At 46.4% G+C, this 26,698-nt stretch overlaps 1 protein-coding gene across 1 annotated transcript in view; it reads left to right on the top strand.

The window, feature by feature from the left end:
• Positions 1-26,698, top strand: part of FOXP1 (forkhead box P1) — a 360,388-nt gene that overhangs the window by 188,467 nt on the left and 145,223 nt on the right. The window contains exon 4 of the mRNA XM_032194299.1: positions 17,929-18,110. Within this exon, the coding sequence (XP_032050190.1) occupies positions 17,940-18,110 (171 nt within the window). The 5' untranslated portion in view covers positions 17,929-17,939. The remainder of the gene's footprint in view (positions 1-17,928; positions 18,111-26,698) is intronic.

The raw sequence follows: 26,698 nt of genomic DNA, 5'->3' as shown, positions 1-26,698 counted from the left end.
GCAGGAGGCGAGTGTTGGTCACTGCCTTGGTGTGGGGAGGCTGTGGCCAGAGCGGGGCCCCTCATTCTGCCCCTGGCTCGGCCCAGATGCTTTGCCGGAGCAACTTGACTAATGGCTGGGCACATCAAAAGTGGGAGATTAGCATCTCTGTAATTTGAAGTATTTTCCTCCCTCCTCTCCCCCGAGTATACTAACGTTCGATGCTGCCAAAAAGCGCCTATAGCCTTGCCTTTTAAGTAAGAAGTACACGAGTGGGACTGCAGCTGCAGCTGACTCCGGGTGCCTGGCTCGCTGCGTGGCATCGGGGGGCGCATGGCGATGTCTCCGAGCCCCAGCTGCTCCCTGTGCAGGTCCTGCGCCCGTTCCGGACGTGTCTGCGGAGCTGTTTGAACACAGATTTTCATTACTGCTTGTCAGAGTCGGAATCTTGTGCTCCCGGCTTCCAAGCCCGTGTTTAATCCAGGAAGCCCTTAAAGGCTTGCGAGAGCATCACCTTTGCATGTTGTGTCTGAAAAGTCTCAGCACGTAGCTTCGCGTGCCAGAAGCCGCATACTATGTTTTCCTGAAAATTGCGTTCGGGTTGCCAGAAGATCGGTGGGAACTTGAAATTTCCGAGTTACAAGTTCACACGCCAACTGCGAAGGAGAAAAGCCGAGGTGCGAGGTTGTGCAGAACCCTAAATTTCTCCCTTCCGGCTGAGCTCTACTCCGCACTCCCACTGGTGTCGTGTGTGCAGACAGCCTGAGCAGGCACCGCGGCCGGCGGCTCGCTTCCAGCGTGTGGGCAGCCGGAGAGAGCGAGGCACAGGCAAATGGCAGGGAAAAAAGGAGACGGGGATGCAAACTGCGAGGAGTGAAAGAATTCCAGAACCCTACCTTGGCGGGGCCGCGTGGGGGACGGGGTTTGCTTTGCCTTCGGAAAACAGTTGCGCAATGAAAAGGGAGCGCGGGGAAAACACCGCTCAGCCGAGCAGGTGATGGCGTGTAAATCCTAAAGGCTTCTTCCTAGCATCGGCGGGGCTCGAATCCATCTCCTGTGGTCTCCTCCGTAACGCGGGGTGCCCGGGGCTGTTCGGCAGCAGCACTCAGCTCTGGCTGGACTCGGCGCTGGGTAGGAAACCCTGCGGGCGTCCGCACGGCTGCTGGGAGGTCGGGGCGTGCTGGCGGGATGCTGGGGTGCGGCCGTGCGATCAGCGGGGCCCCTGCTGCTGCCCCTGCTCCCCTCTCCCCTCTCTAAGTTCTGCACATCTTAATTTGACACGCTTTAAAGTATTTTAGGATGGAACTTTTTATTTTTTTTTTTTCCAAGTCTTCGGCGGTTGCATGTTTGACACGGTTTTGTTATCCTTGATGTTGTGTTATGATCTGGCGCCGAGAGCATTAATTCCTTTATCAGCTCTATTTCCTTTACAGTTGTTCATTTAATTGAGCTCCTCTGTGTATTTTACAAAACAAGATGCATTCATTACAACTCGCAGACCTCAGATAGGGTTGTAACGTGTTGCAGAAAAATAGCACTTCTGCGGATAGTTGTAGAAGTTGGGTGCTTGGTTTATTTTTCAGATGATGGGAGGAAGCAGTAGCAGAATTCTTGCATGCATAATCAGGAGGAACTTTCCAGAAGCTCTTTATTCTAGCTATTTTCTTTTAAAGCTGTGTTTACTCTAAGAATTCGTCTGAGGCAGTTGAAATATGTGGCTGCAGCACAGAACAAAATACACTGTATGTTTTGTTCCTCTTCTTGTTCTGCTCTGACTTGTGCAAACAGCTTTAATCCAAAGGAGGAGAGCACGCAGGCTGCGGCTGCGGCATCGCACCGTCGAGTTCGGGGTGCGAATTACCCTCTTGCTGCACATCCTGACATTGAATCCTCTCGCCTCGAGGAGAGAGTAAACACAGCGGATCCTCCTCTTCCACGAGCCCTGGGAGCAGGAAGCCGCAGGCGCTCAGGAGCCAGCACATCTGCGGGACCCTGCACCTGCACGGGGATGGCGACGTCCGCAGGCTGCGGGTGCTGAGCGCGTCCCCGCGGCTCCCAGCGGACGGCAAGGACGTGGCTGGGAAGGGCTCCGCTCCCTGCTGCTGGGGACACGGCCCAGAGCAACCTCTGCCAGGGTTCTTGTGGCTGAGGGCCCTGCGGAGTGGTTTGTGCTGGCTGCTGGGAGGCCCCTGTCCTGCTGGCATCGTGCGTGGGCAAGGTATGGGCACCTATAGGCGTAAGCAAACTGCAGAGGTGCATTTGGTGACCGGTCCCTGGTTGCCTCTCTGCCACCTCTGAGAGCGGCTCAGAACTGGGGTGAAGCTCTTCAGCCCCGGGTGGAGGCAGAAGAGGGATTAAGAGCTTGGCTTCCTGCATCCTGACTCAAAAGTAGGCATATGTGCCTTTTTTTTTGGTGAGTAGAAACAAAATCGGTTTCGACAGAGCTTTTTTAGGGAGTTTTCTCAGGCACAGGATGAAATTTTGAGGTGGAAAAAAAATTCACGCTTTTTTCTCTCTGTTGGGCCAGTGTGATGAGGCCCAACTGTATTTTTGGGTGCTCGGGATCCATGTGTGTCACCGCCGAGCATGTGGCTGCTGGGAAACGCGTGCGCGATGTACGTGTCTCCTGCACGGAAATCTGCTGGGATGGGATCCTCGCTCTGGACCCAGGCCGGAGCTGTTCCTGGGAAAGAAGCAACGAGGCAAAACTGGGCAGGAAAAGCAATTCTGTCCCACTTGTTCCGTTCTGGCTGATCCCTTCCCTTCTGCCTCGTGTCCTAGCCGCAACCTGACAGCCCCAAAACCTGAGCCAAGCGCATTTTTCGTGCTGTGTTGTGGGCCTGATCCTCGAGAGGGGTTAGATGCTCTCAGTTGTAGGTGCTCAGAGTTCTTGCAAGTCACCCTGCTCAGATGCTGGTGGTTACTTTTTTTTTTTTTTTAATGAAAAAAAAAGCATTTTTCCATTTGCTTCTCTATAAACCGAAACCACTAAAGAGCTTTTGCTCAGTTTCCCCCCCAACACACACTGATGGGTGCATGGGGAGGGACTGCAGGTCTTAGAAGGCTTTGAGTGTGTGAAAACAAGGAGCCCTAATGAAAAGAGTTTTGCAACTTAATTGTAGTGGGTGTGCCCTTGTTTGCAAAAAGAAACGAAAGTGCTGGAGGCCGAAGTGTTTTCTTTAGCCTCAGCCTGGTGGCAGAGCGGCGTAAACTTCCCCAGCCAGTTCTGCCAAGGTGCCTGAGACCTGCAGGTCCCCGCGGTGCTTCGGCACTGCTGCCTGGGACCCTGCCCGGGGATTTTGGGGCCACCTCTCCTCGCGGCGCCCTCCAGAAACCCCACGTTGTGCACGGCGGACCCTGCGGCCCTTTCTGTCGTCTGTACCGGGGTTCCTGGGTGCCCTCCTTAACAGGTGGCTCGGTCGCATCCCATTCCCTCCGCCCGATGTGCAGCGTTCGGGGAAGCCAGCTCGTCTGCTCCACAGGGTTTGGGATTCATGAGCTGCCCTCTGGACGGAGATGCCCAGCTCCACGCAGCCAGCCTGAAGCCCGCTGAGGGCTTGTCCCTCCCGGCACGCTGTCTCGAACCCCCTAGGAGCTGTCCCCGACCCCCTGCGACTGCTGCCTCCTGCTGCAGGCTCCTCGGCTCCCCAGTGCCCCCCAGAAACGCGAGCCGTTTTAAATAGATGCTGTGTGCAGCATCTTGGACTTGCTCCGTGAGTATGAGAAACGTTAACATAAATGCTTTAAATAACATCTAGTAGTGTTGAATGCACAGAATTATAAAACATTTTTATATTCTGAGGCTCATTTGCATCTTCACATTAAAAACTGTGGTTTTCTTTTCAGGGAACGCTTGCAAGATCTGATTTGTTTTGAAATCAAAGCTAAATTTGTGTTCCTGCATTCCTCTTTGCCCTTCATTTGACAAATTTTTCTTGTTCTATAAATACAGAATTGTAAACAAGGGCTAATCCTTAGCAACAACCTGGAAAGTTACCGTTTCTCTCCAGCTCCTATTATAATTAATGCAGACGCTCTGAATATGATGTGATTTACACGCAGTGTTCCTCAGGCCAGGAGGTACTAATACCTTGTTAGAGAACTGAGCAAAGAACACTCCTCTGCGTTCGCCATATAACATAATTGCCCTGCATTTTCCTTCCTAAGAAGATGGTTAAAGATGCTTTTTACTTTACATTTGGAAAATGGAAGGCTTCTGCTTTTGCATTTGGCTGAAATTGTCTTAAATGTGTTTTCCCTCCTGCAGCAGTCAACACTGTCGAAACATTGTGCGAAGTACATTTTAATAATATGGGTTAAGACCATCATTATATTAGTTTGATTCACAGTCTAGGTAAATTCTTTAGATGCTTCCACTTTGTCATAAAAGTTTTTTTCACAGTAAACATCGTCTGTTTTCCCTGTGTAGAAAAGAAAGAGATAATGGAGTCGGTGAATGAATAAATCCCTTGTGTTAAATTGTTTGAGCACAGCCTGAGCAAGACTTTCTCTCGTGGTCCGTCCTTTTCTTTTATTTAATTTTCATTTAATTTTGTTTTGTTCTGTTTATATTTATTCAGGGAGAGTTTTTTTGGTGTTAATCTATGTAAGCCACATGCAGTTGAATACTGCAGCTCCCAAAAGGCTGTGATTAAAACATTATGGATGTGGCAAACCACAAATAGAAAAGTAAGTTTACGTTTAGCTTTTCTTCATAAAATAGATTTTATTCAAGTTTCGTAATACCTTGGTAGCGTGGTCAGCATTGCCATAAAAATTCTGTGTGATATGAAATGATACAATCTGTGAAGCATTTCCCATTATGTAGACACCATGTCTTTAAATTATAGCAATTTCTTAAGATTTTAAAGCAAAATGAGCTCTTAGAAGTGTGATTAATAGCAGGGAATGAGGCTAACACTGGGTCATCAGTGGCACTCCATTACAAAAAAGGTTGGACTAATAAAAGCATCCATCTATTTGACCAATAAAGCATTTGAATGATATGCTTATAGTTTTTATCATCCCGTAGTTACTTTGTACTGAACAAACTGTGATTTTACGTGCTGGAAAAGGAGCGCGGAGCAGGCAGCGCGGCCGAGGTGAGAGCAGCAGTGTCGCGCAGGGAAATAGCATGACTGCCACGCGGAGCTTGATGTTTTCAGAAGCCTTCAGGTTGCGGTGTCGAAATTTCTGAAGCCGCTGTGAAACAGCTAAATCCCCCGTGACCCGTGCCTGCCTGCCCACAGCCGTTCGCTGAGGCTGGCCCTCGCCGTCCTGCAGGGCGGGGAGAAAGGACGGCATTGTGTGTAATCATTAATTCAGAGTTAAGTCCCCGGCAGCCCCAGACATCAGAAATATTCTGCTGAAGCACAGGAAATGGGGCAGCACTTCTGTTTTCCTGGTGCGCGGCCGCCAACTCCGTGCTCGAGTCCCACCTTTCATCCTGCCCGCTATTATGCTGTCAGCCTGATGTACGAAAAAATAGGAGGTTGCCTCCACAATGCTGCTTTCGGGTTTCATTTAAATACCTGCCTTATTAGGGGGTTGTACTCATTTCATGCTTTTGAGCGAGCTTTTTTTTTTTTTTTTAACAACAAAAGGCTAAATGTTTTCTGATATAAAAAAAAAAAAGGAAGCGGAGTGTCTCGGCCAGCCGCAGATGCCCAGGATTGTGCTGTGAAGAAAAGTACCAAATATTCTCAAACTTGTGAAAAAATGATGAGGGAGGAGGCTCCTCGCCACTGTGCTGTTTGCAGATGAAATGATGAGGGAGAGGAGACGAGTGCCCGGGCAGCTGTGACCTTGGCTGCTTCCTGGGGTGAATTTTGCTGCTCGGTGGCAGTGCTGGCGCTCCTCGGGAGGCACTGGGGACACCGGGCAGGATTTGGGGCATCTGGGGGGAAAAAAGGACCTGTGGCATAGACCATAACTGCATCCTCTACTCCCATCCACCCAGTGCGATGTCTTAAAGGGCTTATTTTACGTACAGGAGGGATGAAGAGGCTGCTGGAGGTCACAGCAGGGATGGTGTCAGGGCAGGAATGTAACCCAGAGCCCTGGATTAACCCCTGCCGCTGGGACCATCCATCTTCTCTCCCTCTGCTTCAGATCTTGCCCGAAATCCACGTTCAAGATAGAGCAGTTCCAGAAACCTCCCCGCAGGAGGGTTGCAATGGGCATCTTCTGAGGGGCGTGGGGGCGAGAGACGGGAAGGGAGAGGTGGGAGACCTCGGGGGCTTCAGGAGGGCACCGCCAGCAGGGATGGCACGGGGCGGTGGTGCTGAGAGAGGGATGCCAAGGGGTAGCTGAAGGCCTGGGCTTTCTGGTGTGAGATGAAGACTTTGGAGGAGACAGAGGGGCTTCGGAGGGGCTTCTGGCACCACCTGGGCCACTGCAGAGGAGCAGGGGAGGTCTCCAGAAATCGGAGGCTGGAGACAGGAGGCAGGAGGAAGAGGGCTGAGGACGGGCCAGAGAAGGAGGAACCATGCCTTGTGCATGGGCGTGTGTGCATGAAACCATCCGGCCGTGCCGGGAGGGATGAAGCTGTGCGGAGAGGCAGCGTTGTGCTTGTTTGTTTTAGGGGAGAAACTGAACATTTTGCATCCCACCTTGTGCAGTTGCTGATTTTTTTTTTTTTTTTCTTAATGTAAATAGATCTTCCACATCAGTGGTTTGGCCGGTAAAGCTTGTTCTGTGAACCACTTTCAAGTGATTTCAGCTCCTTTCTCTGCCCTTTATCTAGCAGATGCACGGCCCTGTGTTTTCCTCTGTTGCCTGTTGTCTTGAGGTTGCAAAGAAAGACTGCAAAGGCTTTTTGTTTGTTGTTGTTTAAGGGGGAAAAAAAAAAACCTCAATCCACAGAAGAGTTAACAGGATCTCACTTGATCTGCTGGTTTATGCAATGAGTAATGCGAGGTTGGTAACAGCAAATTGTTGTTTATAAGCAAACATGGCACTGTGTAAACAAGGAGGCCTGGTCCCCAACTGGTTGGATTTCATGGTGGTCAGCAGCTGATGTATGTAACGTACAACCTTTCTGCTGCTCGAAATGTCAGAAGAATGACTATTTGTTTGTCTTGAGTTCTTCCCAGCTGTTTACTCTGTAATGCATTTGCCTCAACCTTGATTCCCTAAGAGTGGCCCCTTTCTCCTCCCTGCTCTGTTTACATTAGTCCTGCCCCGAGTGTCACCTATGAAATCTGTTGATTATTCCACCTGGTTAATGTTAAATTGCTCTTGCAAGATGATGTGTTTGTTCATAAACACAAATGCTGGGCCCCTTGTTTACTGTACCCATGGCAGCAATCAGTTATTAAACAAATATTGCTTTGTTTGCGGGTGTGAGCAGCAGTTTATCCTGCAAGGTCTGGAAAAAAACCTTTAAATGCTGGGATTTTGATAAAGGAGAAAAAGGGGAGCTTGTCCCTGGAATGTGGCTGAAACTCACTTTGGTTTGCTTTGCTTATCTTTAACTTGGGTGAAGGGGCTAGAAAGATTAGCAAGTTGTTTGGTTTTTCCAAGAGATTTCCTTAGTGTAATGATATCTATCCAGTTGTTTGCTTTTTTCAGAAGGGAGAGAGCACTCCTGCAAGACGACTAGCACAGCGATAGGCGGCTGATGGCTAGAAAATCCTGTACGGAGCAAACAAGGAGTTAGAAGGTCTAGGACAAAGGTATAGGGCTCTGAACCAGGTAATTGCCCCAGAAGAACGGCCTTTGAGTTCTGTGCAGCATCGGGGCTGCTTTGGTTTCCCTCCTTGCTCCTGGCCGATTGTAATCGATGAAGTCTGAAAAGGCGAAGCTTTCACTTTTATTTCTGAGATCTGGGCCAAATCTCTGGTGTAAGAGCAGAGCCATCTGAACGGAGAGAAAGTACCCAAGTTAAAAATGCTCTCTGCCATTCCTTCTCCTGCAAGGGAGGTTACCGAGCTGCTGTATCCTATTTATAACTGGAAAGCAGCATTTACATCTGCTAATTTCTGTATGCTGGCTATTTGCTCTCTGCTTTCCGAGAGTCCTAATTAGAGAGCACCCTCCTGGTAGTTGTTGCTTTTGGGTTGTTTTGCAAATGAGCAAGAAAAGTCACTCACACCATCTTTGTTTTTCAAAATTATTGTTTGTTGTTGTTTCTGGATTTCGAACTCCAGGCAGGACCTGTTAGCATGTACAGTAAATTGTTAGGGCGTCGCACACAGAGGGAGTAAACCCTCCTGGAGTGACCTTGAGAAGGAAATGTTAACTCTTTTTGTATGGAGGCGGTGCCTGCGCCTTTATGTAGGAATTATCAATTAAAATATCTTGAATATACATGTATAAAAAGCTTCTGAAGGATGCAATTAAATATTTGGCCTTCTCATCCCTTGGAAAGGTGAGGAACAAAATCTGGATAGAAATGTGACGTCCTGCTTTCCCTGCCTCAGCCCGGTGGTCCAGGCCTGTTTTGGCTGCCGGGAGGTGGGTGCCTGAAGCCGTGGCTGTGCCCGCGGGCATTAAAGCAGCCGGCCTGGCTGCCTGCGTCTGGGGGAAAATAGTGAAGTGAGAACAGCGTCGTGCACAAGTGCTGAGGGCTTGCACCTGGCTTCGGGGTGGTTTCTGACTTCTGGAGGCCGGTAGACGGTTTAGAAACGCTTTGTTGGAGCTGCGCCGGGGGGGTGGGCTCCTCGTTAACGTGCCGCCAGCGCTCAGACCCGCAAGGTTGGTGTCGTCGTGGTGAAGCAGTGCTGCTGCCGTCTCACAGCCCGTGCTGCCACACCAACGTGTTTATTAAATGCAGCTCTGGCCTTCCAGTAAGTTGGGTATTCTGGTCGCCTTCTTCGCCGGGAGAGGGACTGGGAGCACATGTTGTGGGTGCCGAGCGGCGTGCACACAAACAGAGGGGCCCCGGGCTGTGAGAGCGGCTGCGTTTCTGTTCCTCTCTTCACCTAGACCCCGCAGGTGGGTGCCTCCCGAGGGACGTGCAGCGGTGCCGTGCCCCTCTCCGGCGAGGGGCTTTCCTCTAACGCCCACGATGCCGTGTCCCAGCCTCATGGTGGCTGTCGCAGAGCACAACGAGGCATGATTTTGGGCTGGGTTGGGTGGTTTGCTGCTCGCCTTTCCTTCCTTGCCAAATAAATGATGGTCCCAGCGATGGGAAGGGCGGTTTCGGTCAAGCTCGTGGCTGAAAGCTCTCCCTGGGAGAGAGGAAGGAACCTCACTCGGCCGGTGGCGGGATGTAAACGCTGCATCCTCCTCGCCACTCGCCTGGAAATGGCCCAGCTCGAGAGCCTCGCCGCAGCCGTGGCGTGAGCTTTGTGGATCTCAATAGCTGTCAAGCTGAGAGGTGTGGATTGATGGAGAGCTAGCTTCACAAAGGGGATTTGTTTATCCAAGGTGAGACTGGGAGCGACTTCCCCGTGGATGTGTTAAAAGAAGGGGGAACGCAAGATGCTCAGGCAGGGAAAGCAGAGCTGTCCGCCTCCTCTGCCTGACGCTCGGGTCTCCAACAAATGTTGGGTTATGTGAGCGGGGAGAGAAAGCTTGGCAGTCGTCGTGGGCTGTATTTGGCAGGTAAGGGTGGGATGGAGTTTTATGGCTTTTGTATCCAGTCCCAACAAGCAGGCTACAGATCACCTACCCGAAGCAAAGAAGTGAGGCCTTTTATCTTGCAGTTCGGTGTGATTCGGTGCATGAGTATTTCATGGGGACCAGCTCTAGCTCTCTGAAAAGAACCAGTGGCAACCTTGTGAAGTCCATTTCAATTAATTTTCCTTGGATTTTCTTGTTCTCTGTTCTTCCTGGTTGTGGTCAGCAACACCCTCAGCAGCACTGATAATCTCAGGGATACCAGCAGTGAGAGCTTCTCTGTATTATTTGGCCATGATTTCACAATAAGCCAGCGTGGCACAACTGGGATTAGGCTCCTGCCTGTCCTTCCCTTCTCCTAACCACGGCTGTCTTAAATTTCAGCTCCTGCAGAGCATCAGCAGCCTTTCACTGAGCTGCCTCTAAGTGATTTCAGGTTCCTGTGGCCCTGAAGTGAGCCACACACACAAATGGTGAACAAGGCAGTGATGCTGTGTACGGTTAAAATAAAGAAATAAAAAGTTGTGGCAGGCTGCAGATAGGCAGCCGTAGGTAGAGCTGCTCCTCAGGAGACTGCAGGGTGGAAAGTGGGACAGAAGCCCTGCTATGGGTTGAGGTAGGCAGAAATTCAGCTTCTCACTGGTGAGGCCGCAGGCAGGAGGTCAGGCAACCCGCATCCTTCTCCCGTTGGCCAAGGTGACGTGCTGAAGCACTTCTAGGAAGCCTGAGCTGCTCACCCACTGGATTTAGTTACAGAACTCTTCACGTTTTCCCCTCCTTGTTCAGTTCTTCCCTCTCTGCCCTCCCCACGGCTCAGCATCACCAGGCAGCGCTTGCCCTGTGCAGGGACGGGGAGCAGCCCCGAGCGAGCCGGGTGCCAGGCCCACACCATGGATGGGCTCGTGGGGCTGCTCCAGGAGCAGCGTGATTTGCTCCCCTTCCCCGGGGAGGCTCAGCACATCGCCTCCACCACGGGCTCAGCCGACCCGAGGCCTGGAACGAGTCCAGCGCCGCCCCTCGCAGCCCCAGATGGGAGCACGAACCCGAGGCCGTGCTGCGGATAATCCCGTTTCTGCCGGACCCTTTATTTCCTCAGCACTAAATGAAATTTCAGCTTTTAGATACGTCTAGACATATACAGTGCGCGATAAAGTTGATAATACATTAATCATTTTTAACAACAGGTAATATGCATAATTTATGGTGTTACAGTGCTATCTTTTTTGATATTTATGATGGATAATGCTCAGTTTTTGCCCTCATATTACTGCTTTAAATTATACCACAAGAAAATTAATGAGAAACTAGATTTATGGGTTTCATTTGTTTGTCAATTCGGAAATTAATTGGGTGTTAATTTTAGCCGTCCCTCATCAGACCAGGTCTTTAGTATGTGTGCATTACTTTGCATTCATTGAAGCCTACCTCCCATTTACTGTGGGTCACTAGCTTTGCATACATTAAAATAGCCCTCAGGCTCATTCTCTTGATTACTTTTTGAACTGCCATGCATTAGAAAATTTACGCCTTTCTGTTATAATTATGAAAATTCTGTATTGGAAGATGGTGCTTGCATAACAGCAAGTGTACAGTCGTGCTCAGCCATGTAAGATCATATAGCAAATCCCAACACATTTTTGTTCTAATCCTAGAAAATAGCACTCTTGACAATCTTTGTTGTGTGAGTTTCATCCTTTGAAATTTCAAGGATCCGTCTTTATGCACTGAATTACCTCTTTAAGCTGAGGAAATATCAAAGGGTTTCACCTCGTATCTGTCGCCGTCTCTTTGTTTCCTCTTCCCGCACTTCCCGTGCGCCTTCCTCCCTTCCCTTGCTCCAGGTTTGCCTCTCCTCGAAGAAGCGCGGCTGTCAGACGTGACTCAGCATCGCTTTTCAGGACAGCAGTCTGACTCGTTCTGTGCCGTACTATTTTGGTTGGTTCCTAAAGATCATCTTTAATTGCTCTTTGCAACCAGTTCTCCCTTCTCGTACTCCTGCACAATTCAGCAACCACCAGTAGCGTGTAGGCGAGTGGCCTTCAAAGGGGTAAGCATGAAGTTTTATCCCAAAAGTACCCTAATGTACTGACAGTTGATCTATAGTTAGTTAGTACATAATTATACCTAAAATACACCCTGTCAGCAGGATAAATGACGGCTACTGAAAACTCTAAAAGCATGATGGGTATGCACCCATCTGCAACGACGAGAGCTGAGGGGTTTGTAAGTTGAGAAAGGCTGGTGAGTTCAGGGTGATCTGATTTACTTAAACCGTGCCATATGTCGGGATGGCTCTTTCTAATAGTCGTGCTAACCGCAGACGCAGGCAGAGAGAAGTCATCTGGTCCACCTGGCTAGTTTGGACTCCCCTCCCCGGCATTATTTCTGTATTTAGCGTGGTGGCAGCCCTCGAGCTGCTCATGTGAAGCTGGCTGATTCACAGTTAATTGTGACATGGTGTAATTTAGTAAATGAGCAGCTGAACATCTGTACGCCTTCCCCCACGGTAGATCAAAGCCTTACCTTACACAAGGCTTTTAATTTCCACTAGTGAATCCTTTTTGTTTGACCGAACTCATGGCTGGCGGGACGGTGCTGCTGGCCGGCCTCGGGACAGGCTGTCAGCCGGACTAAATGGGGGTTTCGGCATCTGCTGGAGACCGTCGGAGCATGTTCCTGGAAACACTCGGGACTGGTGGCAGGATGAGGAGCCTGAGGCGCTTTCCCTGGCCAGGCACTTGCTCCAGAGGTACCGGCACTAAAAGGGTCCAGCTGTGAGTTCAGCGCTGGGAAAGCCCTCGTGGTCCTTGGTGCCGGTGACGGGCAGTGCTGGGAGCGCCCCGCTGCCTTCACATTGCTTTTGTACCTGTGCTGTTGGTAAGAAGCAGCTCTGCTCGTGCTTTTGTGTTGTCTTGCCGTTCGCCCTCTGGAGCGTGTTAGTTTTCAAGAGGCAAAATCCTGCCTCGCAGCGCTGCATTGCTGTGAAGCGCTTCCAAACGTTGTTCTGTTTTTCATAGTCATGCGGAGAAGCGCTCAAAAGTTGGTCCTGAGCTTGCTTTGGGGAGCTGCTTGCAACAAATAGGTAAAATATTTACGTATGAATGATGCCTGTGTGGATGGCGTGCCTGCTAGAGAATTTAGGGCTAGAACTTGTCATTTGATCACTTACTTAAAGCTGATTTTACCATTACTCTTCTATCCATACAAGTAGAAAGATATTTTATAAATCTGTGTTTAGTTTAATTTACACATGCTTTCATGGCTGGGCCAAGTTCTTTAAGGGCATTTATTCTGCTTCATATAAATAATTGATCAGCCAAGTTAATTTACTTCTGCCTGACTTGGTCAACCTTAATTAACTGCCCTGGAATAAAGGCTGAACTTTTTGTTAGCTTAAAATCTTCCACAAATGTGACAAAGAGGGGATGTATTATGACAACGTTTTTGCTCTTGCATTGTTCCCAGGGGACAGAAATGTTGAAAGATCTTTATGTGCACATATGTATTTGGAAAAACCTCCAGATACTAGTCGCCAAAATAAAATCATCAGGCTTGCTAGTGACTTTCCAGTTGTAGCCCAGGTCGAGTCTGGAATCATATTTAAAGAAGGATTTTAAGGCCCAGAAGACCCCAGGGATAGTTTTTTTTTAAGGTGATGAGGTTCCTAGAAGTGCGGACTGGTGCTTATTCAGGAGTCTTAAAAACATCTCACCAGATGCCTCCGTGTATGGGAGGGCATCCCACCAGGTCTGGGTGGCTGTCCCTTACTCTTTCAGGCTTGCAGCGAGTCCTTACTCTGACGGGTGCATCAGAGAGAAAATCCTCCCTCGTGCTGACATTAAACAATGCTGCTAGGTCTTTAGAAACTCCACCGGTAGCAGAATTGCAGAAATTGCACACTTCAGTGCCCACCTCCGGCCTGCTAATCTCCATGCTTAACCTTGCTCATCTCACTAGGCCGGTGGAGCTAAGAGATATGTATCTGCAGCATCTGGACTTAGTGATGTTAAGGACTTTTTAAAAAATGGATTGGCACAGAACGTTTTCAAAATGAGAATTCCTTCAGGTTGTATTTTTTTAGTTCAAAACACTGACTCCAGAGTCCTCAGAAAGATCTTTTTCATTCAGCCAAAGTTCACATCCGACCTGTGTTTTTTCAATTTTGACCATGCCCTTAAGAAATCAGCTGTCTCCAAGTCATCTGGAAGACAATGAGCTGTTGTCCTCCTATTGACAGTGTGCATCAGTTTGATTCCACTCCATTGAAATTTTACCCCCTTACCTTGAACATAACATATTAAGCAAAGAGATGAGCCAAACCATATGGTTTGGGCTTCGTAGTTGGCTGTACATCAAAACTAGAAGAGGTTTTGTGCAGGTTAAGTCCAGAATCTTGAAAAATCGATCTCTGTTGTGAGATTTTTAAATGAAGCTGATACTAAGTCAGATATGAACAGTTTGTGTTATACAAGCTCCTGGATTTCAGGTTGCAATTCTACAAGGGCAGCTGTGGAAGTTTGTTGTTCATGTTGCAGCTTATCTTTGGGCCCTTCTGAGAGGAAAAGCATCTTGTGTCACCTTTAATAATCTGAAGAGTCATTCTGTATCCACCCCTAACATGAAATAGTGTAGAATTTTTATGAAAAAAAAAAAAAAAAAGATACTTAGAGTGATAAGAACCCATCTATTTTAAGCTGTTAAAATACATTTTCCTTTGCAGAATTGATATGAGAGTCATTCTGCTTGGTAGAACGTGCAAGGCAGACGTGCTCTTCTGCCATTGCATTTCTTGTGTCGGGATGTGGTGTCTGGTATGTCAGGGAAGCTTTTGTGGAGTACAGTATTCCTACAATAAATCACTATGCACAACAGCTTTTTCGGTACCATTCTTCTTACCTAGGGTTGTATTCGGACCAGAATCGATGGTGGTGGTACTCGACAGAAAGCTTTGGTTCGATTGCCACAGAACACAATAAAGTCAGCTCTGCTTTGCTTTTTTCTTTCACAGTTTTGAATGACAGACTTCACTAATAGGCTTCTGTAAGGCCTGCTCCTCTGCGCTGAAGAGAGACAATTATCTCAGCCATCCTCAGTGTACTATCACCTCAGCTCATTTAGGTGTGCTCAAAAAGACAAATAATAATCATTCTTGCAGAAAGCTCTCGCAGGTTGATTTTCATGACATGACGCTTAATGATCAAACCAAACTGTGATTATTTATGTCAACTCACATTTGACTACAGGGAAGAAATAAACAGTTTTATCTTCTCTGCCTTGAAAATCCTGCTTTCTATTGGAGGCATTTTAGCAAAGTGGATTTGTTTTGTATTGGTGTCCAGCTGAAGTTATATTGAAGTTGACTGCCCATGAATGGGTGTTCTTAAATCAAAATTTGCTCAGAGATGTTCGCTTCTGCTTTTAAAATAATCTTTGAGTGGGCAAAGCCCTGGAAGTCCAAATCATCACAGTTTTCATTTTACTGCCTGATGTTCCCATTGTACACTCCACCTCTAGCTCCAGTTCCCTGCTGGTTGCACTGGTTTGGCTGGGTACATCGCAAGGGCAACCCCGCACAGCTCCCCTGGTAGCTGCTTGGGGTGCTTGGAAACGTAAAAGGGAGCCTGGACACGTGCTCAGGAACTCAGTGATCTTTTGTTACCGAATACTGCAAATAATCCATCCTTCTCTCTGTCCTATAGGTTGGAAAAATTGTAGCAATAGCTGCTGTTGTTTTTTTCCAGGAGCATTTTGCAGTCCTCGAGGCAATAAATAATTTCTTGACCAGTTTGTTTGTGAACTTGTTTCTGTGTCCTGGAGATATTTTGCTCAGAAGGGCAAGCCAACAAATCCTGATCAGGCAGTGATAGATCTGCTCCTCGGTGGTGTGCATTCTTCTTGCTGCTGTCAAAGGCATCTCCGAGCTTTGGTCGCTGCTCTCTCTTACCCTCCTTAGTAGTTTATCTGTGTTCTTGCCTCCAGTTGATCTGTTGCATCAGAAGTGTTTGAGAATGAAATGTGCTTTTTACTGTTGGGGCACGTTGGTTTTACCATCTTTTGCCGCTGTGGTGTCTCCTGGAGGTACCTGCAGCCATTTTAGGGTGCCCGTCCTCAGCTGGGCGGCCTGCCCCAGGGCCTGCTCAGCACGGGGACACGCTGCTGGGCATCGCAGCAGGCCGAGAGATGAGTCTCGGGGTTTCACCTGCTGCCGCAGTCCTGCATGGTCTCCTTGTACAGATCTTCTGCTAAGTTACATTAATGAAATGCTCCGTTTCCTCCAGCTGAGGCTTGACCTCAAATTTAGATGGAAGGGAAGGAGTTGCAGCAATTTCTTGAGTCATCTCTGGTGAAAAGAGGCGCAGTCGCTGCCCAGTGTGTAATACAGCCTTGCGTGCTAGATGCTTGCATAGACCTCACTGTGCTTGTAGGGTTTCCCGATAGTGTCGAAAATGAAAAACACACCGTGCTCAGTCTGTGTGAGAGCAGGATCATGCTAAAACCCCAAAGCATTTACTCGTGGCGTTGGGAAAGCCGTAGGTTAGTTTAGATCTCTGGAGCTCTTACAAGGGGGCTGACAGAAGCTTTGTAATGAGCCCCAAGCCCTTTTGTCTCCTTGCATAATTCCAAGATTTCACAAAACAGATTGAAAGAGGCTTCCATAGCCCAGCTGAAATTTATTTAAATGTAATCGGAACATTTGAATCTGTCCTAGCACCATCCATGCGCTCGGGCGGCCGGCGGCCTGAATAGGTCCCTTCATGACCGGAGTGGGGTCCCGCTAATGAGCGGCCTGCCCGCCCGGGCCGTGAATCAGCGAGGAGAGCTGAGGCCGGAGCGTGGTGGTGCTGACAAAGCCTTCATTAGTCAGCTGCTTCTCGGTGATGACATTTTGATTATCAGCCGGATGGATCATGGCTATGAATGGCTGAAGCGACCAAGTGAAAAAGCGGCCTGGTTTTTGTGCGTGTGGCTGGAGCGCGTCGTGGTGACGGTGGGCGCCTGCGCTGGAAGGATGAGGCCTTGTCTCCAGCCACGTTGGGCTCCCCTGGAGCCCTGGGAAAGGTTTCTCCCCACGTACATGTCCATTAGAGAGACATTGTGCTCCTCTCCCTTTCTTACTGACGTTTTCCCTTACACCCTGGAAAGGATTTTTGTGCTTTCTTCTGCATTGGGGTAGGGATGGATCTGAAGCAGTCCCCCAGTTCTTCCTGGCACATGAAGCTGCTGAATTTCGAAGCACACAGCTCTGCACAGAGGTGCTTGGCTCCCATGTGGGTGCTGAGCGGGCACCGGGCTCTGAGCACACAGCACGGCTCTCCCCAGGCTGGAATCAGAGGGAGGGGTGGGCTGGCAGAAGCAGATCGGATTAATTACGTGTAAATCTGGTAACTCGGGGCATAGCAGGTGGAAATACCTATAAAACAACTCATCAGCACATCTCAAAGGCAGTGGTTTGCAGCTGCAAAGTGGCATATGTGCTTTGCTTGGGGTCTTGTGCTGCCAGTTCATTCACAAAAACACAACATGAAATCCCAAGAGATCTTGGGGAAGCAGTTGGGAAGTCCTCCTCCTTCTCCTCCTTCTTCTCATTGTGGGGTCTGCGACCCACTGGCATAACTGCTGAGCACAGCGTTTTATAGATCCACAGACAAACATCCACCAAGAGTTACGAACAGCCTGCTGGCTGGCCGTGCAGAGCTGTGACTGCGAAGATGATGTTTAGCCCAGTACACAGATAACCTGCTACAGATAATTCAGGAGCCTTTTCACCATAACACCACAGTGCCTCCAAAGTCAGGCCAAATCCAATAAATTTGCCAAAAGCACAAGTTCTGTGAGCCGTTGAAGCAGTTCGCTCCAAGCGAGAACCGATGGTGTCCAGCACATCCCAGGCTCAGCCTAAATTGATTCATGGTAATAAAAAGGAACTAATTCAGCAGTATCACAGTGGGGATGGAAACCGAAATGCTGAATGCTCTGCTTCCCCTACCTGTCCCTGCGTACTATATATGAAGTTTTCGATGTTGTCCATCACATGTTGCAAAGAATGACTCATGGCTTTCAAAGGAAAGCATCCAGATGTAACTAGAGAAATTTAATTATGGATTCTGTGTGTTCATTTGAAAATATTTTTTTTTCTCTAAGGGAAAAAAGATGTTGAGCAAAAATTACTATATTTAGAACAGAACGTACTTACTAAAATTATAGCTGTACCAACAGATAAATAAACATAAACTAGTAGCATGAACCATTAATGAAAGATAAATCGTATGAAGGGAAATGACAAATGTTTACAGTTTTGGCAGGATTTAAAACAGGGCATGTCTCCTTATATACAGCAACTGTTTTAACAGCTGCTTTTTTTTCCCCTCCCCTAAATTATTTCAGGTTTTTGAGTCATGATGCAAGAATCTGGGACTGAGACAAAAAGTAACGGTTCAGCCATTCAGAATGGAGCGAGCGGTGGCAACCATTTACTAGAGTGCAGCCTACGGGAAGTGAGATCAAACGGCGAGACACCTTCAGTTGAAATTGGGGCTGCAGATTTAACACATCTTCAGCAACAGCAGGTACTGTAAGACATATTACAATTTTCCTACTTCCAGAAAAAGCATGAAGCATTTAACCCCCTCCCCACCCCCAAACCTTTCACGTTTGCCAGTCAGAGGATGCTTTCAGGACCTGCCTACAACATTCTGTACATTTTTTGTCTGTAGAGGATTGCGATCGCAATGTAAAGAGAAATGTTAGACTTTCTTTTTTTTCCAGAGTTCTTTTTAAATCATTCCCTGGCAATACCCAAAGATCAGGGCCTGAGTGTGTTGAGTCTGGTGGCAGCGATTGGGTGAACCGCTGTATACAAATAACTGGTTTCCAAAATATGTCACTGGGTGGAAAATACACTAATGCTCAGCTTTGTTTTTGCAACAATTTTTAATATAACCTAGCAACCTCTATCAACAGAATGTTTTCTATTAGCGAGAAACGCTGTGGAGGTATCTGCTGTGGCAAAACTTTGGAGTAAATAAATAAATAAAGCGCGCGTCAGGGCTCTCTCCAATTCAAAAGAATCGCAACAAAATTGTGCCTTAGCCTTTCCCTTTGTATTGTAATTAGTGTATTTTCTGGGAAGTGACTACGTTCACCAGTGTGAATTATCCGTATAATACATTTTGTCCTTTTTCTTTCCTCTGATAAAATTTTGCAACTCTCTCAGGAAATTTTACGCTGGAGTGCTGGGCATGTATCATTAACGTGTTTGGGAACAAAGGCTGCAGGAGAGCTGTCGTGAATACACTTAGGCCTACCCCTCACTTCTCTAATGCAATAAGCATTCTTCAAACCTTTTAAATAAGCGATTGGCAGCTGGTTAAGGCTCCCCTAAGTGTACAGTGATCTTTTTAGCAGGTTGTTGTGGAGAAGAAAAACCTGCACTCAAAAACAAAGCAAACTGCGGGCTTGTGGAGGAGCCAGGGTCCCCGTTTGCCAACCTGAGACAGAAAGCTGCCGTAATTAAACAAGTCAGAAACATGGATGATACTAAATGCATAGATTTGGGTTGTTTCAATCATTTTCATCCTACAGGTTTTTACTTGAAGTGAGAATACCATCAGTGAGAAAATCACAGCCATGCTGAATTCATTACTGCAGTAGTCACACAAAACCACGGATAAAATTTCAATAACTGCAGGCCACAGTTGAGTAAACAGTTGCACTGAAACTTAATTCCTGTTGACTTTTCCCTCATTCTTCGCCAGGGGCACATTCTGATTCGTAGTGCAAAGACAACAGGGGTTACAGCTTTGATTAATATAGGACAGTGGAAGAGGATTGGAACAGTAAAATATGTTCAGCACAAAGGTCTCTCCTTAAAAAGGCTTCATATCAAAACGAGTTAATTACACTGCCTTTTCCATAGGAGCACTATGGAATTTTCCAGCAGCGCTGCTCCCTGCCCGCTCCGAGCAGAGAGGAGCCGAGGGAGCACCCGGGCACGCTGCGGGGCACGGCCCAGCACAGCCCTCTGCTGCGTCCCTCCTGCTCCCAGCTGCTTTCCGTAGCCACCCAGAGGGCTCTCGCTGCCTTCCACCCCGTTGTGGCATTCACCAGCCGCCCATTTGGTTAAAGAGGGGCAGAGATTCCTTCCCAAACGGGTCCTCAGCCCTGCCCTGGTGCCCGGCACAGCTGGGGCAGGGCTGCCTGCAGTGGGCTCCGCGTGTCGCCCCCAGTTTATTTCTCCTCTGCCAGCACAACAAACGTGTTTGCTTAGCTCGCTTTCCTCCAAGTGCTTAAAAGACCTTTATGTTCTGCGTTTGAATTCTGCTCTTAATTGGTTTCGATGACTAACTTTTCCATGGAGTTATCTTTTAAAGAGCAAGTTGATTGCAAAGTTTGAAACACTTATTGAAAAAAAAAGATGACAACAAAAGGGTAACCAGAGCCAGCATAAAAATATCAATCTTTGTGTTTGGAAAATATTTTTAAATGCTGAAAAGAAGAAAAACCCGTTGTTTTCAGACAGCTAATGCAAGCATTTACAGATACACATACAACATGGAGCATAATGTTTAGATGTTTCTCCATATACAACATATGCTCTCAGGTCACTTAACAGAATGCGTTCCACAGAACGCTTCTTCAATACAAATGAATGAGTTCTGAATTAAACAGCTATTTCTTAAGAGCATTTCATTCAAATCTTTTCTTTTTGCCACCTGGCACTTGTTTTGTCTGAAAAAAAAAATCAGCAGCGGGTAGTTTGAGCTCGGCTGTTGTGGGTAGCGATGTACTCTGGGGCTGAGCGGGACTGAGCACTGGGACGTGGGCTCGCAGTGGCTCATCTGAAGCATCTGTGCTGAGTTTTGGTTCGCATTTTTTGGTAAATTTATGAATTTATGAGAACTAATAGCTTTGTTACTTTGAGAAAGGAAAACAAATGCTTCACATTTTTTAGGAAGTTTTAATGGGTTTACAAACTTCTAAATATTTTAGCATGGAAAACTGTGGAGCACCGCAGATGTTCCTGTGTTGGAAGGAGCAGCACGCGGTGTGAACTCTCTTGTTCTAAGTGCAGGGAGGACTCAGAGGACAAGTATTACTTCTGTGTCATCTCAGGGTGAGTCTGCCATGCAAGAAAACAGAGGGATGCTAAATTATTGTAGTATTTTGGGTCTTCTAAAATGTACTGTTAAGTTGGGAGTAGCAAATGTGGAGACCAGTTCTTCTAGATGTAACGACACATAACTCAAATGGGTGTTCGTGTTTGTAATCACGAAGATGTTTTTCAAAGAGAGCAAAAGCAATACAAGTGGCTTCTCTGGGACAGTGTGTCTGTGGTACAGGTGAATAAACAGAGAGAGGTGTAGGAGAAATCAGTCTGAAAGGGAAGAACTTTCCCATGGTATTTTGGCACCTCCCGAGGGTTGGCACCTTGCAGGAGTGAATGGGTCACGTCTGAATTTGGTGGAGTGGGCAGGGGTTTGGTGACCTGCCTGGAAAACCTGGAATTGTCATGATGGTCACCTGGGCCATCAGGCTTCCCATAAAGGGACCAGAAATGGGCATTTGGCATGGGGTCAGGCAGCAGGGCTCAGCAGCTTGCTCCCAAGGCACCAGGACCAAGCGACAGGGCTGAAAACGTGGGAACAGGGCTCCAGGCAGCATCAGATGGCTCTCGGGCACCGTGGAAAACCTCTGGGAGGTGCCGAGTGGGTGTCAGAGTCAGCCACGAGTCAGGCTGAGCGAGGGAAGCTGGGACAGAAAGCCTGTAATGAGGGGGTGACGTGCTACCGGGGAGTGATAAACACAGGCTCATGGGGACGAGCTGCCTTTTAACATACATGATCACAGCATTAGTTGCTTCAGTGGTTTCTGACGTCTGCTCAAATAGAAGGCTTGATACCTCAGTTCTAGTCGGTTCTCTTTTTTTCAGTTTATAAAATACTATTTATTATGATTTATTTGTATCCTTGGGACTATTCATTAAAGTGTTCTTCATGTTGTTAGAGAAATAAGAATGAGAACTGAACAAAGGGGATGATTATCAAGTTGAATTCTGATGTAGAGCAGCAAGACACCAAATGCTGCGTTGCTCGGTGGCAGAAATGCAAACCTCTCCACATCAATAGCGAGATCCACTTTGATACCCTCGCTTCAAGTACTGCCCCGCGAGTATATAACTTGGTATCTTTTGTCTAATCCAGAATGCTTTTGAACTTTTAGGAGGTATGACTTTAATAGTAATTTGTTGACAGATTAGCTACAGAGATTGCAAAGAGTTTATTTTGCAGAACTGGCAGGCTCGTATCAGTGTTCTCTCAAGGAAAAAAACACACATTGCTGTTTTGCAATTGCTTGCATTTATTGACAACCTGCGCTGAGCAGGCAGAATTGGAATGTTTGTATAATGTAAACCTATAGCTTGTCTGATGAAGTGTAGTGTACTCTTAGGTGGTGCATAGATTGCTTGATAAAAAGGGTTACAAGGTGACTGTGTTTATGACAAACTGGAACAGCAATAGAAATGCAACTGGTACAAGAAGGAAGTTTATATAAAGAATTGTAGGGAAGTTTCTTTTCTTCGCTTTTGTCTTTGAGCTGAACTGCACTGCAATTATGAAGTGTCGTTTTGAACTTTCAGAAGAGCTTAGACAAACACCGTTTTTGCTCTGTGTGCACAAAGTAAGGAAAGTTTTTTTTCTTGAAAAAAAAAATAGATGGCATTACATACAATTTTAGTGCATCCTGTTTAGTATTTTTTACGCTTTTATTCATTGAATGCATACAAATGAAAAATTCAGTGCTGTTCATGTACAGGAGACAAAAAGAGCATTTCATAGACATCAAAAATCCGGGCTAGGTTCTGGTGTCTGTACCAAAGCCAAAACTTTCTTCACGATTAGTCTCACCGACGGTAGTTGCAGTGTGTGTGGTATCAATGTGAAGATGTCACGGTTTGGCCCTTTAGCAGTAGATGTTTTGCGAAATGTTGAGCTGTGAAGTGTTAGATTGAAGAAAGCAAACTCCAGGGGGAATATGTGGTTTCTTCAGATTTTGTTCATGTCCAAGGAGGAGGAGAAAGTACGAGAAACGGAGGGTTTGGCGTATTGTTGAGAGGCTGCTTTAATTGGGTAGATCAAAAAGAAGATAAGCCTGGAAAGAATTCTGAATGTATCACAGTATAAATTAAAGTAATGCTATGATATTATTTTAAATAAGTTGCTGAGCTTCATCTTGTTTCAAAAAACCCGTGGGGAAGGGTTACAAGCTGCATCAGGAGTTTTATGGTCCCATTGATCATGATGTGGACTTATCTCTTCAGAACAAAACTGCTAAACCAGATCCTAGATAAAGTCTTTGTTTCATATTGACATAACTGGGTTAGACCAAATTTGTTTGTTAGACTTTAAGGGAGCGTCCATGTTGAGTCATTTTGTCCAAAGAGACATAAAGCCTAATTATTAAACTGCTGTTGCTATCGAAGGAGCCATTTGGGAGGGTCGTTTAAACTGCATCCAGGTTATTGGGAACGGGTCTGATTTTGTGTTGTAGCACACTGATAATCAATGATCCCAGCGTCGTGAAAAGACTGCTGCATTTGTGGGGCTTGTGCTGTTTCATCGGAGAACGTGAAAAAGAAGTTTATGCTCCTGGTAACTTGGTGTTTTTATCGTGCAGACTTTTCCCTCAAGTTCTCCGATCTCCCAACATTGAACAGAAGGTGACATGATGTCTTTTTAGTCATTCAAATCTAATAACTTTTAATCTGAAGGTTAAGTAGTGAGATATAAACTAAGAGATGATAATATCAATTTTATGTTCACTGAAGGGCACAATATACCTCTTTCTAGTAGAGGGAAAATTGTGCGTAAAATGTCTTTTGCTTTTCAATGGAAAAGCTGTGGCTCTGAGAGCTTAGGAATGAAGCTGCGCTGGAAAAATTAAATAAGTTTTAACGTAGGCTGGCTACCTTGCCTGGATTTTAGAATCAATGATTTTTTTCCTTAATAATTCAATTTTTAGATCTCTTGTCAATGAACCATGCTGAGAACATTTCATGCGGCGTTCTCTATCCTCACTATTACTAATGCCTTTGTTATAACTACTTATTGACATCAACAAGCCTTGAATCTTCTCTAAGTGCTGAAGGGTAAGGGGAAACTACCACTTTGTAGCACTTGCTGAGATACGTTTTTTTTGCCTCGGTTTTGTTTTATTTTGCTTCTAAGGTCTTTTACAAATAACTGCATAAATCTTGAGTCCTCAGAGCACCTTGACATTGGCACCCAGGGCTCTGCAGTCGTGTGTGCGTGTACAAGCATGTACCTGCAGAAGCCGGGCCCTTAGACATGAATCCACCTGGGTTATGTGCACATCCAAACCTTCAGACCGGGGATGTCTATTTCTGTATTTATTTTTTTTTTTTTTCTACAATAGTTGCTTTTACTGGTAACTTAAAGTCATGTAGTAATTGCTTAGGTTTCTGCGGGCTCTTTGAAGAGCTGTAGCTTCTGAAATATGTTTGCTGGTTTGTTTTTTAACCTTGCATCTCATGCAAAAAATCAGCAATGGTATGTTTGTTCCCAGCTGTTTTCGTAGGTGTGCTCCCTACCCCTGTATTTGCTTATGCTTACTCATAAGCAAAAAAGTTACACATTCAGGAGTTCTGTTTAGGGAAGCTGCACAAAGGAATGCTTCAAAGCTTTTAACCAGCACATGTGCCTGCTGAGAAAGACGTTCAGTAGACACCAGCTACAAATTAAAAGTCTATTTCTAATAATTGATGTTATTTAAATTATTGGAGGCTGTTTCTCCTCCACTGATCTTCAGGCTTAGGGGTTATCTAACAAACAGTGCAACCAGCCCTGTGGTACGGCGAGCTTAAACAGCAGCGTGCCTCTTAAGGTGACAAGAAGACTTTAATTCTCACAAAACTTCCCTGTTGGGGCCGTGATGTCGCAAGATGCTAAAGCATATTCCTAAATACGGGCACATCGGTCGCCGTAGTGAGGTCACCGGATACGTTGCATGCCTGTAAACCCAGGAATGTGCTCGAGTACCTTGCTGAATTAAGGTTTAATTAATTGCCAACTAACAAGAAGTTGCATGCATTGCTGGCATTTTAAAAGTAATTCAGCTTTATTTGGGAACATGAGTTGTGTGCAGGGGATTGCTTGGCAGTGCCTTACGAGCAGAACTGCGCTGATTTTCACTGGTGGGGCTGTTGGTTTTGGTGGAGTTTTGTCTGACTCGAATAGATGTAAATGAGAGCTGAATGAAGCACCAGGGTTCCCTCTGTTACGTTCTTTATCCTGTGGAGCTTCATCGGGTATCACAGCAAGTGAAAAGAATATCAGCAGTGCTGCTGTAATTTATAACAGCAATGTTGTAAATAAAGATTGGGATTCAAAGGAAAACGCAAAACTCGTGAATACTCTTCATGAGTTTATTTAACTGCATAGCACCCCATTAATTAAAAAAAATTAGCAGAAGGTAATTTTTGGATGCTGAGTGTAAACAGCGACATTCTCTAATGACAGTTTTGCAGGATGAGTGTTGCTTGTTTTGTTGCTTCGTTCTGCATTTGTTAGCCGGGCTCACTGCATTTTCAAAACAAAATGTATTTGCAACCTGTTTTAAATCGTGCAAATACACCTTTTTTCCCCCTATAAAAGCCACATATCGTATCTGTAGAGTGTCTGTAAAGTCAGTGTCATGTGTCAGACATTTCTGAAGCCTGGGGCCAGTGCCAGCTTTATTACAAGTTGGGGTTTTCAATTTATTTTTAATCATATTTCTTCTTTTTCTTTTAAGATTTTTTTTTTCTGGGCTCCTGCAAGTAAGGCTTGTAAAGAGAAGGCAGGGGAGAGTTTGGGTATTTAATCTATCTGGCAAAGTGTTGCAAAACTCATCAGCACAATCCTCCCGTTCGCCCCCAGCCCTCGGCAGAGGTGCATGCTCTCGGGCGCATGGAGGAGAGTGATGCAAGACGTGGGTATAATTCCTTGTGTTCTGTGTGCTGACACGATCTTGATTCTCATTTAGTGATCGTAAAGGGTTGAGGGCTGGGATTGTTACAGGCAGGAACATCGCCGGACATACGGGTGCTCAGAAGACGCTTGCATGCTTGGAGATGGGTTAGTTTTGCTTGATAAAGAATTGTATTTCCCATTTTGGGTAGCCTCCTTTGATCAAGCTTCAAGGCTGAACTAATTCTTAGGGGCTTGTTTTGGGCCTTCCTACCCTATTAGAGGAAATAAGCATGCTTTTGAAAGGATTTTGTTCTTTTCTAGCAAGAGACATCATTATTGAGGGGCACGACACAAATGTTTCAAATTTGGAGATGCAGAGCAAGGTCACAGTTTGCCTCCAGAATCTGAAGTAATCAGGATTTTATTTCAGATAAAACCTCTGGGGCTGATACTTAAAAAACACAACTTTTAACTGGCATTACGCAATTTGCTATGGGTTGCTTAGCCAAATATTTGTGTATGGGGCTTTTTTTCTTTTTCTTTTTTTTTTTTTGTTTTCAAAGACTTGCCAAAGTTCAGGTGGGATTTCAGGCTTTAACAAACTCTACCTGGAAATTAAATGCAGGAAAGGAAGGGCAAAAAAGTCTTGCCTGCTTGAATTAAAGTGATCACAAGCTAAAGGAATGTGGTAGTTGCTAATGCGGTCGGATGAAGTTTTCCTTAAAATTTCCTTTTTGTTATCACTGTTAGCAAAAAAAAAAAAAAAAAAAAAAAAAAGCCAGGAAAGAGCTAGCATAATGCAGTAGGCCCACTGACTGTCTGACACTCATGCTTTTTACTCCTGATTTTAATAATCAGGCAGGTGTGTGCTAAAAAACTGGGAGGCTCCAAAGGCAGAGGGTGGCTCGTCCCTGGTACCTGGTGCCATCCGTAACCAGCAGCAGCCCCACGCCTCTGGGCTTTGGCTGCTCTCACAGGTACGAAGCTATAGGGCACTTGTGTTTTTAAACCATCATCATTTCAGAGTTTTGTTTCCACATAATTAAGTGATTCATTGGAGGAGAAAGGTCAGATAGATGCAGGGAAGGATAAATGGGGCTGGTTGGGGAGCAGTGGGACCCAGCGGCCAGCAGGAACAGCGAGAACTACAACGGGATGGAGATCTTGTGCATGGCAGAGCTTCTGTA

Source organism: Aythya fuligula, chromosome 10, assembly GCF_009819795.1.
Source record: "Aythya fuligula isolate bAytFul2 chromosome 10, bAytFul2.pri, whole genome shotgun sequence".
NCBI lineage: Eukaryota > Metazoa > Chordata > Aves > Anseriformes > Anatidae > Aythya > Aythya fuligula.
This window is presented reverse-complemented; position numbering and strand designations above follow the sequence as displayed.